Source organism: Pteropus vampyrus, unplaced genomic scaffold (assembly GCF_000151845.1).
Source record: "Pteropus vampyrus isolate Shadow unplaced genomic scaffold, Pvam_2.0 Scaffold129, whole genome shotgun sequence".
NCBI classification, from domain to species: domain Eukaryota; kingdom Metazoa; phylum Chordata; class Mammalia; order Chiroptera; family Pteropodidae; genus Pteropus; species Pteropus vampyrus.
The window spans coordinates 30,062-48,413 of NW_011888910.1; the positions used below are offsets into that span (position 1 = coordinate 30,062).

The window sequence follows — 18,352 nt, forward strand, 5'->3', positions numbered from 1 at the left end:
AAGAAACACCCCCATCTTCAGATAACAGTCCTAGCCAACACTTTGATTTCAGCTTTATAAAACCCTGAGCAGAAAACCCAGCCAACCGAAACCAAGACCTCTGATCGACGGAACTCTAAGCTGATAAATGCGTCTCATTTAAAGCTGCTAAGTTTGCAACAACTTGGTTAGCAGCATTCGAAATCTAATATAGATGGTAACACTATGATTAAAGAAGTATTGTAGAAATATCGATATTCATCTCACAGCAATTTGTACAGCAGAGTCAGGAGTAGCAGACTGGTGTCTCACTGGGCTTGGCCTCACCATTCTCATATAGGACCATAGTCCTGAGAAAAAGAAAAGCAGCCCCTGACAGCTGAGAGATACCCTGGCACTCTCTGCTCGGCCATGGTGTCCTGTGGAACATAAACAGTTTCACAGAACACCAACATCAGACAAGACCATTCAGTGATCACGATGAATCAGAACAAAAACAAGACCACTCAGTAATCATGTCTGAACTCAAGTAGAAACAAGAACATTGTCTAAACTCCAAAAATAGCCAAACATCCCCTGATCTGAGCTAATATAAGCAACAGCTATTTTTCTTACCAATTATGAGTTTAGATTCCTTTTGTTCCTCCATCTAGGTAAAAATTATAAAGATACCCAGTCAGAGCCACTGTGTTTCCTGGCAACAGACAAATTTCTGCTGGGTTTCCCAGAGTAAGTCTCCACTTCCTGGAAATCTCCCCCAAATCACTTGATATCCCAAATCCTGTAAGTCCTTTCTACTACTCTCTTATTGAGATGCCCCACAGAATAATATGCATTCTCCCTCATTGAAGTAAGTCAATACAGAGTATTGTTCAATCACGGGCATGTTACTGCTAGCCTTTGGCTGGAGGGCACTGGCAGTATCTTACTAAGTCCCTGCCGAGTATTTTCTCTTGGCTCTGCTAGTTGGCATGGGGAAGGCTGAGGGAACTGCTGGGGTATTACAGCCTTAGGAAAAGACCTCATCTAATAGGAGGGAGTTGGAGGATAAGTATCCAAGCTTCTTCACTCCTTGAGGAAAATAACTCAGAAGTGTGTTCTACATGGTCTCTCAGAGGTCTCCAGTGGGATGAAATTTCAGCTGCCCATAGTAGTAACCTGCTTGAAAACACAGCCTTATTGGTTTTCTTCCCTTTCACATCTCACTTCCCACTTTCCTACCAGTATTTCCAGGAATCAACTTGCGAATAAACAACTTACATATAAATCCTTGTCTTGGGACTGCTTCTGGGGAAACAACCTAACACAGTGGGTAAGACTGACATCGAGAAGTCCAGTCAGAGGCATGTGTACAGAAGTAGACAGAATAATGCCCCTACTCCAGGATGCCCACATCCTAATCCCTGGAACTTATGAATAAATTGTGTCACCTGGCAAAGGAGAATTAAGATTGCAGATGAAATTGTTTGCTAATCAAATGACCTTAAAATAGGGAGATTATTCTGGATTTTCTGGGTGGGCTTAATACAATCACAAGGGTCTTAAATGTAGAGCAAGAGGCAGAAGAGTCAGTATCAGGGTGATGTGATATGAAAAAGACTCAAATGACCTCTGATGGCTTTGAAGATGGTAGAGGACCATGAGACAAGATATGAGGGCAGCTTCTGTGAGCTGGAAAAGGCAAGAATATGAATTCTCCTCTAGAGCCTCTGGAAAGAAATGCAGCCCTGTTGATAAATTGATTTTAGTTCACTGTGACTCATTTTAAACTTCTGACCTCCAGAGAAAGAAAAAAAAAGTTGTCTTTTAAGCCATTAATTTTGTAGTAACGTGTTACAGCAGCAATAGAAAGTCAATACAGCTACCTATATACAAGATGGACCAAAGTACACTAATAGTAACTTCAAAGAGAAAGGAATAGAGTTAACAAATAATGAGAGTTTGACAGAAATAAAGAAGTGAGGGAATAATACTGTTTAGCGAAAGAGATTGAGGTCAGGTTTAGGATGATCACAAGGTTATATCACTATATCTAATGTCTAGGGAGCAATTTGGAAAACAAAACTAAAGCATAGGTAAGCAATTAACTTAAAGGTATAAAATATAGGAGATAAGTTTGTAGCTTTAATTTGAATTTATGCAAAAAATCAGGGAAACAAAGATTGAAATAGCGTACATTTAGAGGCCAGAAGTTGACAATGATTGAGAAAGGAGAATTAAAAGTACAGTATTATAGAAGTTAAGGAAGAAGGAAGTTTAAAATGAAACAGTTCTCAAAGGTTCTAGTTACAGCCGTGAGATAAAGAACAGCCTTGAGAAAAGATATTTAGGTTGAACAGTTACTGCCATAAACCCTTCACAAATTACATTGCAGTAGAGGAGTGTGGGAAGGGATATGCTTATCTTGAGCAAAACAGGAGTTAGGCTTAAGCAATATTCCACCAGCTTGCTCCTACATCCCTGGGAGCAGTCTCAATTATTATCCCACCCAAAGCTGGCCACAGAATTTAGCTTCCTTTAAGTTCACCTGAAATAATCCACCTGCACAGAGGCATTAATGAGCAAAGCAGATTTACCGAAGCTTTTCAGAAAGTTGGGAGTGATGGAATTACAAACTAGACACTTAATTTATAATTAATTAATTTCAATGAAATACCCATTCTTTCCCTACAGCTCTTTCTCAGCCATACTACCTTGATGGTCCTCTTTTCTCTCTCCTTCCTCCATGCAGCTTTGATCCCTGCTCCTGGATTCCTCTAGTACTTTAAACTTTGTTTCCCTCTAAATGTATCACCATAATTCATCAAAATGCTCTAAGACTGCACTGTTTAATATGGTAACCAGTAGTCACATGTACTATTGAGTACCTGCAATGTAGCTACTCTGAATTGAGATGTGCTGGAATTATAAAATTCACACTGGATTTTCAAGACTTTACGTAAAAAAATTAATGTAAAATAACTCATTAATAACTTTTTATATTGATTGCATTTTGAAATGATAATCTTTTGTCTATATTGAGTTAAATAAAATGTATTATTAAAATTAATTTTACTTGTTCCACTTCACTTCTTTAATGTAGCTAGCTAGCAGGAAATTGTAAACTGCATGCGTGGTGTACATTATATTTCTATGAGCACTGCTCTAAGAAGTGAAAGGAACTTCATGTTAAAAAGACCAGCCCTCCATAGATAGCAGTTTAGGAATCATCTTCTAAGATGCTATCAAATTACTTCTTACAAAAAAAAAAAGAAAGAAAGAAAGAAAAGAAAAGAAAAATTTGTCTCAAAGGGAATTCTTAAACCAGGTACTAAATGAGTAAAATACTTCTCCATCTCATTATAAATGCTAACTCTTCTTAATGTAGAATTTCTACCACACAAATTATTAGCGGTGGGAAAGAATAGGAGTAGGGGCTGGTGTCCCCAAATGGCCCAGCTCTGTGAACCCCTGCACATTTGGGAGAGAGCAGAGCAGAACCTGTAGTCCTGGAAATCAATTAACCTACAGGGGAATTGAATCTGTAGCCATAGCCTCATTAGCATAGCATATCACTCCCATCACATCCTGTACCTAATTCTCTTATCATTAACACTAATCACATTGTAATTAATTGTGTAAATAACTGTCTCCACCACAAGACTATGGTAGGCTTTGTGAGGGCAAGTTTCCACATCTGTCTTTCTCAATGACATGTCCACAGTGCCCAGCAGCATGTACAGTAAGTGCTCAATAAATACTTATTTTTTAAGAAATTAATGAAAATAAAATTAACTAGTTATTCTGTTCACTGCATCTGAAACCATGCATCTACCAATAACAACCTGCCGAGCTTGAAAATGCTATCTGAGTAATTCTTTATGGCAGAGATAGAAAAGGGGCAGCTGATGATAATATTATGCAAATAAAATGGATGAAACACAACGATAGTAGGTCATATTAATAAAATTAATAGCTAACATTTACCGAGGGCTGATCAGACAATAGGCATTGTGCTAACCATTTAACCATTTTTCACTTAATCACCACAACAACTAACCAGATAAGTACTATTATTATCCCCATTTTACACATAGGAAGACTGAGACTTAGAAGAATTAAGTAATTTGTCCAAAGACATCGAACAAGCAAGTAGTTGTACAAGTATTTAAATTTAGCCTGACTCTAGAGCCTAAGTTTTCACACTAGGCAAGATGATTGCCCAAGACATTCTGAGAACCTGAGAAACATAAAGAAGTCCTCTCAATATTGTCCTACTAGGAGATGCAAGGCAGTAGCATTTATCCAAAGGTGCCCATCTCCCATTTGTGGACTATTGCCTGGGGGTGTTAACTTTCTTAAACCTTCAAAGGAGAAGCTATGCGTGTATGCGTGTGTGTGTGTGTGTGTGTCTGCGTGTCTGTGTATGTGTAAGTGTGTGGGGGAGCTGCAATCAGCTCCCTCAGGCCTTTGTAGTATCAAAGAAGCAGAAAGCAAAAACATGCATGCTTGAGGCAAAACACTATCAGCAAGAAGTAACTAGGCAAGATTGAGAAGATGCAGTTTCTAAAGAAGATTTAACACCTAAGGGTTAATAGAATTAGCTAGAGATCCTACTGCTGCAACCTGTCCTGTGGCTGTAGTTAATAGCCATCTTCTTCCTCTTCCACCATCTATTCTAGATTTATCTCACCCTTGGCCAACACTACAGCTATTGCTTGCCTAGTGGGGTAACTGAAGCATTTGAGCCTTTAGTTGCTTTGCCTTTGTTAGGTCACTGTTGCTGCAACTTCCCATTCACCAATTTCACTGGACATGAAAACACCAAGAGACACTCCAGAGAATCTCTCAGCTTTGTATACATATATCCTCCTTGTCCCACTATGTGGAGCAACATTCATAATACCCAGGGTCTATTATGTAGCAGGTCCTGATAAGAATCCAGGTCTCTTTTCCACCTGCTTGTCCTCTAGTATGAGGCACCAAAATGTCCTCTAGTATGTGGTCATAACTTCAGTTTAGGTGGCTCCTATTATAGTTCCTAGTAGAAGAGTTTTTCCATGGAGGCCGGAACCTCTAATTAGTAGAGAAATGCAAAGCACAAGTTCTTCAACTGAGTCACCAGAAATTATTGTGAGAGAGGGCAATATTATTTCTACTTCGTGGATCCCAGACTCATATATTCTAGCTTAAGGGAGCACAAGACCATTTCTATCAGCTGTGGATTTTATGCATATAAGTATCCTGGATGATGGCCTCCCAACCTATCAGGGTGTTATTATTCCTCAGCAGGAAATTTGATGTTCACTAGATCATGTCAATGTTCTATTAGGCCAACTGCCTCCAGGTGATGCAATGTACTGTAGGACCAGTAGATCCCATTTTCATGTGTCCCTTGTTACAACTCTTTTACCATAAAATGGGTCCTACAGTCAGAGGCAATGGGTCAGAATATCAGGTGTTTTGTAAGTCCAACAGACTGTAGTGCTGGCAAAGATACTGCGAATGGGACAAATTTATGTCAAGAGGTGTCAATTCCATAAAGACAAATCACTGCTCTGCTAGTAAAGAAGGGCTCTTATGTAATCAACAAAGTGGCTGGCTGCTCTCCTTCCGAATTTACCATCAATTGTCTCTACTGATAGGTTGGACATTCCAAGAGGCCGTAGTTACACCAGCTTTAGTAAACAGAAGCTTTAGCTGTCGGGCCAGGCATTATGACTCCTCCTCAACATCATGGTTTTTTCTCTACACGGGCATATCAGTAAAGCACTGAAGTAGCCAAGAACAAAGGCTAAAACACACTAGACAACTGTGTTACTTGATTACTGAGGGCCTCCTCTGTGATAAAGGCTCTATATAGGGCATAAAGTGAGACATGAAGATTTAGGATTTTGTGCCCACTCCCTTAGATCTATCCACATGCCTCTTCCCCAGAGCTCCTTGTCTCCAAACAGGCAATTTTGCACCTTCTTAGCCCCTGTCCAAAAGTAGAAACTATTCAGAAAGGAAAGGCCATTTCTCCCTCCATACTAAGTGGACAATCAAGTGCTCACAGCTCTGTCCCCTGGGAGCATTTCATCCCAATGTCTTTTCGGGGCCACCGATGAGTGGGGCTGCAATAGAGCAGTAGGACATTTTCAGCTCACACCAAGCTATTCAGCCAACTGATCTTTGAATAAGGTCTGTGTTGTTGTTTTTTTCTTTCTGTAGTCCTATGGAAGACCCTCCTGAAACCACAGGTATAAGCTGAGATGCATTGGTGCAACAGAGGTAGGTGATATGAGTCTGGGCCACTCATCCAATTTTCTTTACCCTCTAGACTTGCTCAGGCCTGATCCTTAATGTACCATTTTCCTCCCACAGCAGATTGCTGCACCTGTCTGAATTTATGACTCAGTGGGTCTGAATCTGAAAACAGCTAGGTCATGATGGGCACCTGCAATTTCTTAGCCACTTGACATTCCATGGTGAGCACCCAGTCTCTCTTAGGCACCAGGAGCATCACAGGAGCTTATCAAAGTAGAGCTCTTCTCTGCTAAAGAAGGTGTGCACTGGCCCTCTGATCGGCCAGTCTGCACTGTGATTCTTCTGTTAGGGTTTCCAGAGGTTCCATTCAACATTAGCTACAGAGATCCCTCCAGCTCCATCGAATCTATTGGGTCACACAGCTCAAGTGACAGAGCAGTTGACAATCCAGTGTAGTGTGAATCTGCTACAGAGTTCTCTCTTGCCCTGGGCCCCAATTCAGAGCTGAAAGTTGACATAATGAACAGATTAAAGCAGTACCCATAAATGAGGCCTATGTGGCCTCTGAAATCAAGAGGCCATGAGGTGCTTTATCTCTTTTTTTGTGATAGGGGATACAAAATGCAATAACTTTTCCCTTATTTTAAAGAATGTAGCTTCTGTGCCCCACATGACATCCCTTTGGCAAATCTCCGATTTAAGCCACAGCCATAGTGAACACTTTTGTGGGTACTCAGATCCATTCTGTACTCACAGCGTTTCAGGGTCATCTTTGATACTACCAATGTCCTTTAGATAGTGTTCATATACATGCTGGAAGTTTGAACAGAAGCTGTGGAGAATGTTCCAAACTCCAGTCTTTAAGGCTTTCAGTTCCTCAGGAACTGAGCCCCATGCCCAGAGCAATATCCTCCATTTGAACCCTAGTGCTGCCTTTGTTTTTTCTATCCCTCTCCCTCTTGTTTACCTTCTGCTTTCTGGAATGACCTTCCAAACAAATTACCTGCACACGAGTTCTTGTCTCAAATTCTCATTTCTGGTAAACCCAAAAGAGGATGCCAAAAGACTCTTCCCAAATCATTAGATGCCTCTAACTTTGGAAGATTCCGAATCCTTATAGGTTTTATTGTCCATTCTGTGGCACACATGTATCTTCCTAGAGTATCCTATACTTGCCTCCTGTTTTCTGAGTCCAACTAGCTTGATGTCAACAATATAGAGGGCTTCATGACAAGCAAGGTTCCTGCAGGACTCAGTGTTGACAGAGAGTGGGAAGGTTATCCAAGCACTAAAGAACTATAGTGAATGTGCACTGAAGTCATCTTCACAAAGGAGCAAATTGCTTTTATTCTGCTTTACAGATGGGGCATTTGCCAGCTCAATAACTAGATAACATGTATGAAAGATAATTTTTATCTATTTTAGTAAAAATATCACATCTGGCACAATAGCAGCTGCTACTGGAACTACAACTTGGACACAGTCTACCAATATACACCATGATCCACCTAATTCTTTCAAGAGCCAAAACTATAAATTGAATAGATATATGATAGAGATCATCACCTTTACATTTTTTAAGTCTTTATTGGTAGTACAAGTTTTGCAATTTCTCCTTCAGTGCAATAAGCTTCTGATTTACTGTCTGGGACCAGGGAGGGGAGATTATTTCAAGAGCTTCCACATGGCCTCTCCTACTATAAGAACTCTTACCACAGATCAGAGAGGGTTCTATCAGTTGTCAAACATGTCAATACCAATTAAACCTTGGAGAGTTCACAGACCCATTGGACACACTATGAGACATACTTAGCCCGAACTCCTTTAATCACTTGGCCTTCATATTGACTGTTTAATATCAGTTTCAATTTAGTCCCTCTGTCAAACAGGCCTTGAAAATCTGATAATTCGCTTTGCACAATGTACTTGGGTAAATGGCTTTTGGTTTCTTGGGGAATTTATTGGGGAGTATAATGTAGATAACTTGTGGTGCCATTGCAAGGTTCCTCAAGGGAACTGGATTCTCCCTCAGTTGATGAAAGTGGGTGTAAGGTTACTTTTGTTAAGGAAGTTAGTGTCAGTCTTTTGCTCACTAGTTCTATTTGTTTTTATGGTTATTCATGGCAAAAAATATGCTTGGGACACATATCTGTCTTATCCTTAGGAATGCTTTGGTTGTAAGCCTACAGGACAAGGCAACTTGGTTGCTACTCTAGCTTTGCTGCTAGTTTTGTTAAAGGCATTCACCTTGCTTCTGTTGGCTAAATGCTGTCGCTGGGCTTCTGCTTTTCTGGAATCCTATTGTGTCCATTGTCCCTATTATTAGGAATCCTAGTTCCATGGAAGCATCTTCTACTTTAGCCCCAGCTTACAGAGGACACTAAGCTTTTCAAAGGTAGCAATGCCCTTCTCACCAGTGTATTCTATGTTACCTTACTGAAGGCAGTGTCCGCCAAGCCTTCCCATAGAACATGGCCAGGTGTTGGGTTCTTGGTTCTCGCATAATAAATTCACTATAAAAATACCATCTCCTTAAGGCTTCTGATTCCTTCCTCGATATTCAGTCAAGGCCATTTCACTATCCCTGCTTAATTTACTGTAGGCTTTCTTCATTCAAGCTTCAAGGAATTATCTAAGCAGGGCATTGGGACTGGCTCTAGGTGTCCTCATCCAGCTATTAGATTCTGAGTCATAGAGATTACTCCTATGTCATTAAATCTTTCTTTATCCAGCCATATATTTTGTCCCTTTTCCAGCCATATATTTTGTCCCTTCTCCCCCACCCCCAAGTCCAATACCTGCAATATCCACTGTGAGATTCTTGCATGTGTTCTCCTAGTTGTTGACAGTTGTCATCAGCTAGATTAGTGATTCCTTGTGTGACAGAGCTATTTCCTCCTCAAAGGAGGGCTGCACTTCCCCACTCAGGCTATACTGAGAGCTGACCTGAAATTTTTATCTGAAGGCAATGAGAGGAGGTTGGAGCAGAACTTGAGGACAAGCATGATCTTGTCAGGCATCTGTCTCTATTGCTTTTATGTGGTGTTCAGGTGAGAGAAAGTTGCTCTGCTGAACAATGGGGAGGGGTAACTTCTACCAGCCCAGGCAGTTCCAGGGAATTTAGGGGTTCATGTTTCCAAGTATTTCCCACACAACTGTCCCCTTTCTAGGTCTCAGGGTCTATTTCTTCCCTATTAGAGCCTTGACTTCAAGGTAGAGACCTACTACACTTATAATTAAATAATGAACTGGATATTTAGCACTCTGTCTTGTGGCTACAAGAAATGAGGGGTTTTTTTAAATATTAATATAGATGTTTTCCAGCTCTTGTGGTAAGCCCCGAGTTGATAGCTGGCAGACCATGAAAGTTAAAAAAAAAAAAAAAAAGCCAGCAAATTTCCTCATCCTTATAAGTACAATTGCCCCTTTCCCATTCAAGTGCCAGTGCTACCTTGCAGTAATTGTGATGATGTAGCACACCAAGAGGTATTCTTTTTGCCATCTGACTTATAATTGACCCACTCCCAGAGACCTGAGAGCTGCATTTCAGGCTTTCTTCTTACACTAACTTTCTTAGCTTGGTTTCCCTCAAAACATCACCTAAGACAATTACTTGTGTTTGGTCAGATCATTTTGGGAGGTTATCCTAGTGAGAAGCAGTGAGGGAATGTGAAGAAATATGTAAAAAAAATGATACTATAGTGCTCTTTCGAAGTTGCTGCTGTGGGCTACCAGAACTCAATTTCACGAGGATCTCTTGAGAAGCACAAAGAATGGCATTACAAAACTGATTGCTAAAGGAAATTATAAACTAGCCCTTGGTGAGGCAAGGTAAATTTTCACAGATCAGCTATTAGTAGTTTTCCTAGTTTAGTTATGCTTCTAGAGGTTAGCATATTAGCATCACTGTAGATTGGATTACTGCTCTGTTTATTTTGGCTTGGGCTTCCATTTCCTCCCCTCTTTTCCCCATTCCAAACCCATTTGAATCATTTAGGTTCTGCCTTCCACAGGAAGCTTTTATAAGCCACTCCAGTCAATATTTTACTTCTTCTAATTTCCATACTACTATCTTAACAGTCATTTGGCACTTAATCTTATTCATTCACCAAGTATTTACTGACTACAGATTACATGTCAAGTGCTCTGTTCTAAATAATGGCAATATAGCTGTGAATAAAGGAGACAAAATTCCTGCTCTTGTAGAACATTACAAGAGGTGGGGGAAACAGACAACAAATATGTAGGAAGTGATCAAAACAACTATGAAAGACAAGTAAAGCAGGGTGAGGACACTGTATGTGTGGGGGAGGGGGTAGTTCTCCTAGATAGGGTAGTCAGGAAGAACTGTCTTATCAGTTTACCTTTGAGCAGTGGCCTGAAGAAAGTGAGGACGAATGCCTTGTGGATGTCTGAGAGGGCAGTAGTCCACGCAGAAGGAATAGTAAGTCCAAAGCACTGATGCTTGATAGGCTTTGAGAGGGTTAGGACTGGCTTTGAAGAATGGCTGTGGATGTGGTCCATCCATGTCAAGTTCTTTCTTAGAAACCATGATAGGATTTTAACTTTAATCTGAGTAAAATGATAAGTCAAAAGAGTTCTGAGCAGAGAAGTATATATTCTGTCACAGGCTCTCAAAGGATTATTCCAGCTGCTGAATAAAATTTGTATGTAGAGAAATATAAAGAAGTAAAAAGACCTGTTAGAAGGTTACTGCAATTGTCCACACATGAGTGGATGACACCTCTTGTACTGTAAATTGTTTTATATTGGCATTTACCTTTCCATGTGTATCCATAACTCCTTAAAGGCAGGGAGCTTATACTTGTAATTTATGGATTATGTATATGACCTATGTACATGTCCATTTAATAGGGGCTCAATAACTATTACTTAAATGCCTAACAGTAGTATTAAATCCACATTATTCGATTGACAGTATGGCATCGTGGAAAGGCTTTGTCATTTACTATTTCTTTAAGAAATATAAATTCTCCAAGCCTTAATTTCAACTTTTGTAAAATACTGATAACACTAACCTAAGAATGTTGGTCAGAAGTCAAAGAAAGTCAGAAGTCAAAGAAAATGCCTAGCCACTTCCACTTACAGCGGGAGGTACCTGCCGCCGCTTCAACAGAACCTTAACACCCAATGCGGAACACAAATGCCATTTCCGTATAATGCCTGTGAAATTTTAAAAGATGTACATAACTGACAAGAGTCTAACATGTGTTAATGTAACTCATTCTTCTCTGGATATCCAAAGCAGGGACTCAAAAATGTTCCAATTTTGTTATAGTAATCTTTGCCTTTCATATCGTTTTAGTGTTACCTAAAAACACCATCGAAAAAACCATCGCCTATCCCATCTTGTTTACTTTACATCAATACATATCAGTAATTGTAAATGTAGCCCTAAATGCAGGGTAAACGTTTAGGGGTTTGGTGGTTGGTCAAGCTATGGGATTTTCATTCTGAGTAGTAAGTGACACGTTCAAAACAATGCTGGCAACACCTAAGCTACCAAAGACCCGGTTGTTGTAGGTACAAACTGAATTATAACGTCAGAGGCAACCCAAGTGTTACTTCAGTCCATCCTCACCAGAAAGCAGGTGAGAGTCAGGCAAGAAGAACATGAAAACAGAAAAGTACAATGACTTTGCACCATTTCATTTGGATCAAGCAGAGAGAAGAGTGAAACCCAAGGATTTCTTAATGCAGGTTCAACATTTTCCCCCTGGCCGCCTTCTCATATTTCAGAGCAGAGTCACTGACGTCTCCTCCTGCGTGAGCGCCCACGGAGCTGGGGGTGCCGGGGAGTGCCAGACCACTGTAACCCGGGAGGCTGGGGTAGCTCAGAGGCTCAGACCCAGGAACAAGTGGAACACCGACAGGAGGATGGGAACACTCGATCCGATGGGCGACCACTGCCCCTACGCCATTTTTAGTGGGTAAAGAAGAGCACTCCTCGCACCGTTGGGCTCACCTTGCCTGCTCTCGTCCCTCGTCCGGAGAGATAGAGTATGCGCGGTAGGTAACCTAGCCAACGCCACCGGCCACCCGAGTTCGATCAGGGGGCGGGGCCGTGCCACTGCGCACGCGCACAGAGACACATAGGCGGAAGTGGCGCGCCAGCGCGGGCAACGCGAGCACCTTGCGAGAAGACGGCGGCTGCGGTGGAAAGTACAGGAGTAGAAGAGGAGAAGCAGGAGGTGATAGCGACGAACCTGGGGAGGGGGAGACTGTTCCACTGGCTGGCGCCACCCAGGCTGGGGTCATCCTTCCAGGTGACACCCCGGCTCTGGAGTGGACGTGCCCCCCCGGGCCTTTCGCCTTGTTTGGGACCCAGATCCCCTCTCTCCAGAGAACCTTGATACTGTCGGTCTTCCTCATCCGTAACCAGCGTGCGGGGAGACAATGAGGTCGGGATTGAGAGCACGGGTGACTTCCTTTTTTTTAAAGAACGGAAACCTGCTGGCATGGTTTCTAGGGAGGAGCATCTGCTGCTCCTCGCCCCTTTCCGCGCTCCAGCTGGAGAGAACTCGCTCAGGCCTTGGTGGGTGGACTCACAAGCATGGGGCCACTTAAGACGGTTGGGCGAGGGTCTTTTAACTACTGTCTGGGCCTCTGGAGGAGTGTCAGTCGCCTGGTTTCCCCAAGACTGCATTTCAATTAAGAACTACTTCCGGGTTCTGAGTTAAATGGACTCTGCTGTCCATTTGATTTGCAGTACAGAGTGATTATTCTTGCAAGGTTATTAAACTCATGTCATAAACTTCCACTAGAAGTTATTTATGCAGATTTCTCCGGTCTTTGAAGCTTAATTCTCTCCCCCACATTTTAATTTTTCTTTTATATATTGAAAGAAGGCCTGATGATTTGGTGCACTCAGGATTTTCTTGCTGATGGGCATATTCATTTCTTCTACGTTAGGATACCAGATTTCGAGAATTGATTTTTGGATAAACATTTTCTAAGAGAATTGAGATCGTTTGGGACTTGGAAGAGAGATAGCAGCATTAGAAAATAATTTAAATAAGTGTTATTTGTACTTAATTTCTAAATAAATTAGTAAACATATACATATATATATGTGTATATATAGTCCTAAATTTACCTTTCTCCCTTTGGGGAAAAAAGAGTTGCCTTCAAAAATTAGCACACGGTTTCTTGAATTTTGTGGAATGAAGTGAGTACAGAGAATTGGGACAGAATCGTGTTTTTCTGTTTTATAATCATACTCCATAGCTCAATTAATATCTAGAGTACAGTTAATCTAGGTAAAATGGCAAGATTCTTTTATTAGTAGCATTGAGTATGACAAAATACAAAATCAAGCTTTTCTCATGTTAGTCACACTGAAATGACAATTTCCTCATATTCTACCCTTTTGTAATGGGAGACTTTTCTTCTGAAGGTTGGAAAAGAGTAGATTAAGAAATTAACTGAAATAATTTCGACTTCAGTAGGTCATGGTAAATGGACACTGTGAGCTCTTACATCATATTGGATGTAAGAGCTCACAGTGTCCACCTTTATCAGTCACATGATCTGACCAGTAATGTTCTGATTAATAAAACTGCATTCTAAAAGCAAGGTCTTAAAGGGCAGGCTTTCTGGTGCTGGTGTCTCGAGTAAGCAAAGGAGTGAATTTATTACCATGTTCATTTTAGATGCTTTGTGAGAAATTTCAGTAATGCTATCAGTATTTTGGCACACATGTCCAAAAAGTGACAGTGCTCCTGGAGGGATTTAACTGCATATCTGGCACAGTTCTGCGGCTTATAAGATTGCCAATAGGTGTGTTAGAAGTGGCAAAGTATTGGAAAGAAGAGGAATACTGTTGATTATATGGTGTTTACTAAAGTGCAGTAGAGTCTTTCATTTAATGTTACACTTTTATTATGTGCTAGAACATCATGAAGATGACATCAGTCTCTTCCCTCAAGGATTCCATAAACTCGTAGGAGAAGCAGACATAAAAACAAAAAAAGTTATACCGTTATGATTTAGATATTGTAAAAATATACATAAAGTGCTATAAGAGTTCAGAGAATCAACCAGTTTGTAATGTGTAGGGCCTTAATCATAGGTACAGTTTTATCAGAAGTCCTGTTGAGCAATGTGAAAGCTGGATCAGAAAGGGAGAAGAGATTATACAACTAATCTAGTAATCTAGAGAAAATAATTGCTTGATAATAGGGTCAGAAACAGATTTTAGATATACAGATGTAGAGTCAAGAGGAATCTTAGCAAAATATAGAATGTGAGGAAAAAGAAAGAATCTAGGATAACTTCTAGTTTTTAGCTTGATACCATTAAGTGAGATTGGGAATATAGGAAGAAGTGCAAGTTTGTTTTGAGGGGAAAATAATGAGTTCAGCTTTGGGCACTTAAAATGAGGTGCCAGTAGATCAGGATCTCAGGATAGAATTCTGGGTTGGAAATCCAGACTCATATTTTCAATCAAAGGGGGTGAATCTGCTTCAGCAGACCATTATCACCCTAGCAATATTTCTAAAAAGTTCAATAGTGATAACCAACATTTATGAGCTGTTTCACTATATGCTAGACACTTTTACATTTATTTCACTTAATCCTAGCAAAAATCCTATGATAGGCATATTTTTACTCCTTTTTAAAGATATAGAACCTAAAGTTCAGAAAGGTTAAGTAATTTGCACAAAGGCTCCTCAGCTAAGTAGTAGCAAAGCTGGACCTCAAACTTAGAACTGTCAGAATTCCAAAGCATGGGGTAAGCACCGTGCCATACTGCTTTCTTATAATATTAGGTAAAATTTCATTGAGTCATATGTCAGGCATTTTGCTAAAATCACAAACATCTCAGCAGAAGGTGATTTGGGGAGAATATTTTTGATACCAATAAAATCAGGAAAGAGGTCTCCCAGAAGTTTTATTTATTCTCTGTGTGTAAATATGTTATCATTATTTGTACTTTCCTCCCAACCTCTTTTCTATAAGGTTTTTAGTTTTGCCCAGTTTGCCAACACCACAGTACATTTTAAAAATCATATTCAGGTAGAGAGTGAATGGTTGCAAGCCAAGGTTCAGGGCATCCAGAAGAAGGACCACTTAATTTGGTTCATCTAAATTTTGGATGCAGAGTATGCCAATCAGAAATGCAGAGACAAATAAGGTGAGTTTTACCTTTCCAGTTCTGTTCCCTCCTAAATTGAGAAATTACGGACAGTGTCACAAAGGAGGGAACATTCAAGCTCATCTTCAAATCCTGACCCAGAGAAAAAAGACATCAGGCTGAAAGCACACCATGAACACAATGCAAGAGTCTTTGAAAGTCCATGGTGTGTCTCAGGAATGAAATAATAGTCCATTATGGGCAGTTTAGGGCTTGATCGAAAGAAGTCAAGGGAGAGGAAACTTAAAATCCTATGTGGGGCTAGATTTATGTGGATGGTACTCTTTATCCGTGCCTACACGTATGGAAAGTAGTTGTTCAGATTTTTTTTTCTTCTACATTCAAGATCATTTAAAGCACAGTCTATAAAGAAATTTGGATCTCAAGGGGACTTAAAAGTCTTTCAGAGATGACAGTGATTGAAACATAGTGTGAGAAGCAAGAACAATGTATAAAGAAGAAATAACAGGTAAAGGAAAAGAAATACAGTAAAATTTCTTAAAATTACACATTTTATGTTTGAAATATGGCAGTTACTCTGTAAAACAAATGTTCTTTGATACCTGAGTATTGTTAGTTACAAGTTGTATTTCAAGCCTTGACCTCAAGTTTAAATTACTGAGTAGATGCTATTTGATCTCTAAATCAGCCACTGGAAGTGATCATGAAGAGGTGATTCTAATTTTTACCATTTTATACCATCATATGAGTTTCTTTAAAAAGATTTCCAGAAGAGAGTTCACTGTTGTAATTATCCTTATCTTTTTTTTCTTCAACTAGAGTCTAAATTTTAGTTCCCACTGGGATTGTAACACTGAATTTTGTGGTGGTGTTTTTTTAGGAAGATAATTTTTTCTTCATAAGTTTGTTCTATTCTTTAATTTTCACAATACTCTTTCTTTGACCTTTATATGGGATTCATTTTTCAGTTCACATAAATCCAAAGAGAAATCAACAGTCATCTATGGAGCCTTCATGATTTACAGACTAACAAAAAGTGGTGGTTTTCCAGCTTTTTACAATCCCAAAGACTTTTTGTTTGTTTGTTTTAAACAGCTTTTTTGAGGTATAATTGATATACAAAAAAAACACACATGTTCAATAGATACAATTTGATGAGTTTGGACATAACTATACATCTGTGATACCATGACCATAATCAAGGTAATAAACATATCTGTCACTTCCAAAAATTCCTTTGTGTATCCTTTTTTGTGTGTGTGATTAAAAACACTTAACATGAGATCCACTCTCTTAACAAATTTGTAAGCACACCGTGTTGTTAACACCATAGGCACTGTGTTGTATACTTGATCCCTAGGACTTAATTGTACAATTGAAACTTTATACCTGTTGAACACCAACTCCCCAAAGACTTTTTAAATTAAAATGATTTCTCCAAAGGAAGAAAGCATTTTCTTTTTAAGGGATACTATTTGCTAAAGTATATATTTTTTTGATAATTTCTGATAAATTTAGCTTTTTAAGTAACTTAAAGTTGTTTGACTTGATTTTAAGATGTTATTACCAAATACATTTTACAGTTATCTAAATAGAGAAGCATCGTTTGTTCTTTACTCTTCTGCAATTAAAGATTGATATTAATGTCGAAGATGTTATGCATAAACCATCATGGACTTTAAAAATTATATCCTTACTACATATAAAAACAATAAAGGCATGTTTATTTTTTTATGAAATAAATGTGAGGTTAGCTGTTGGTTTGTTGTTGTGGAAAGATAAATTGGAAAATTGACATTGTTTTTGGTTGGAAGCTTGAATGGGCAATTAATATATTAATATTGAGAGAATGAGACAACTGTATAATTTTAAAAATGTGATTTGAAATATTTGGAGCATAATACTTTATGATCCAAATGTTTTGCTTAAATTGCTTGTTTCCTTCTTTAGGACTTAGCTCAGCAAGCAAATGAAAGACTGGACAAAGGAGAAAACACCACCAACAAAGAAAACTTTGGAAGCACTGAATGCAGCAAAATAATAACCATGGATCTCAAGTTCAGCAACTCCAGGAAATATATTTCTATAAGTGTCCCATCCAAAACCCAAACAATGTCACCACACATCAAGTCAATAGATGACATTGTAGTACTTGGCATAAATCTCAGCAAATTTAACAAACTTACTCAATTTTTCATATGTGTTGCTGGAGTTTTTGTATTTTACCTCATTTATGGATATTTACAGGTAAAAATGGTTATGTATGTTAATTATAACATAAGTCAGTAAGGGCACTTGCTAATAGTTTTATTCAAAATGTTTTCATTCTTATTGATTTCTTCTAGTCTGACTTGGCCAGAACCTATTTTTCAGTGATATTTTTACCTATGCAAAAGATTTTTAACATTGCCACAGTTTGTCTCATATTTGTATTGTATTGTGGCATAACTATATACATTTGACCAGCAGCAAATTCCTAACCTTCAAAGACATGGGCTGGATGGGAGGATCTAGACTAGTGTAAACAGAATGTTTGAATGGACTAATATCACTAGTGAGTATTTTCAGCCAGTACCAACTTTACCTTTTTACGTAACTCTCTAACATGAGGGAAACTTTTATAATTCAAGAAAAGGAAATCGTTTTCTTCAAACACAGGAAATATTTCGGTATTCTGTAGTATTAATCAGAGTGATAATCTTTGTACTCTTTTCCATTGTCTTATAGAGGTGAAATATAAAAAGTATGTATAAATGAAGAAGATGATTCATGACTATTCCTTAGCTTATAAAAATGCTATGAAGAGTATTAGTGTAAAACAAAAACAGGAATTAAAAATCTTAATATTTATTATAATAACTGATTTTCTCACTAGAAGATGACTAAAAAAATAGGTATCACAGTGAACAATGAAAAATAGTAAATTTTACCAAATAAAGGTTGGAATTTTTTGCTGAAAAACATTTTTTCTCCTTCAAAATGTCATTGTTACCAAGTAACTTGGGAGCAAAGTTAGCCTTCGCAAAA

At 39.0% G+C, this 18,352-nt stretch overlaps 1 protein-coding gene across 1 annotated transcript in view; it reads left to right on the top strand.

Moving 5' to 3' along the window:
- Positions 1 to 12,671: 12,671 nt before the first annotated feature.
- Positions 12,672 to 18,352, top strand: part of SLC35B3 (solute carrier family 35 member B3) — a 21,868-nt gene continuing 16,187 nt past the window's right edge. The window contains 3 exon segments of the mRNA XM_011367021.2: positions 12,672 to 12,717; positions 12,720 to 12,763; positions 17,276 to 17,572. Coding sequence (XP_011365323.2) covers positions 12,687 to 12,717; positions 12,720 to 12,763; positions 17,276 to 17,572 — 372 coding nt within the window. The 5' untranslated portion in view covers positions 12,672 to 12,686.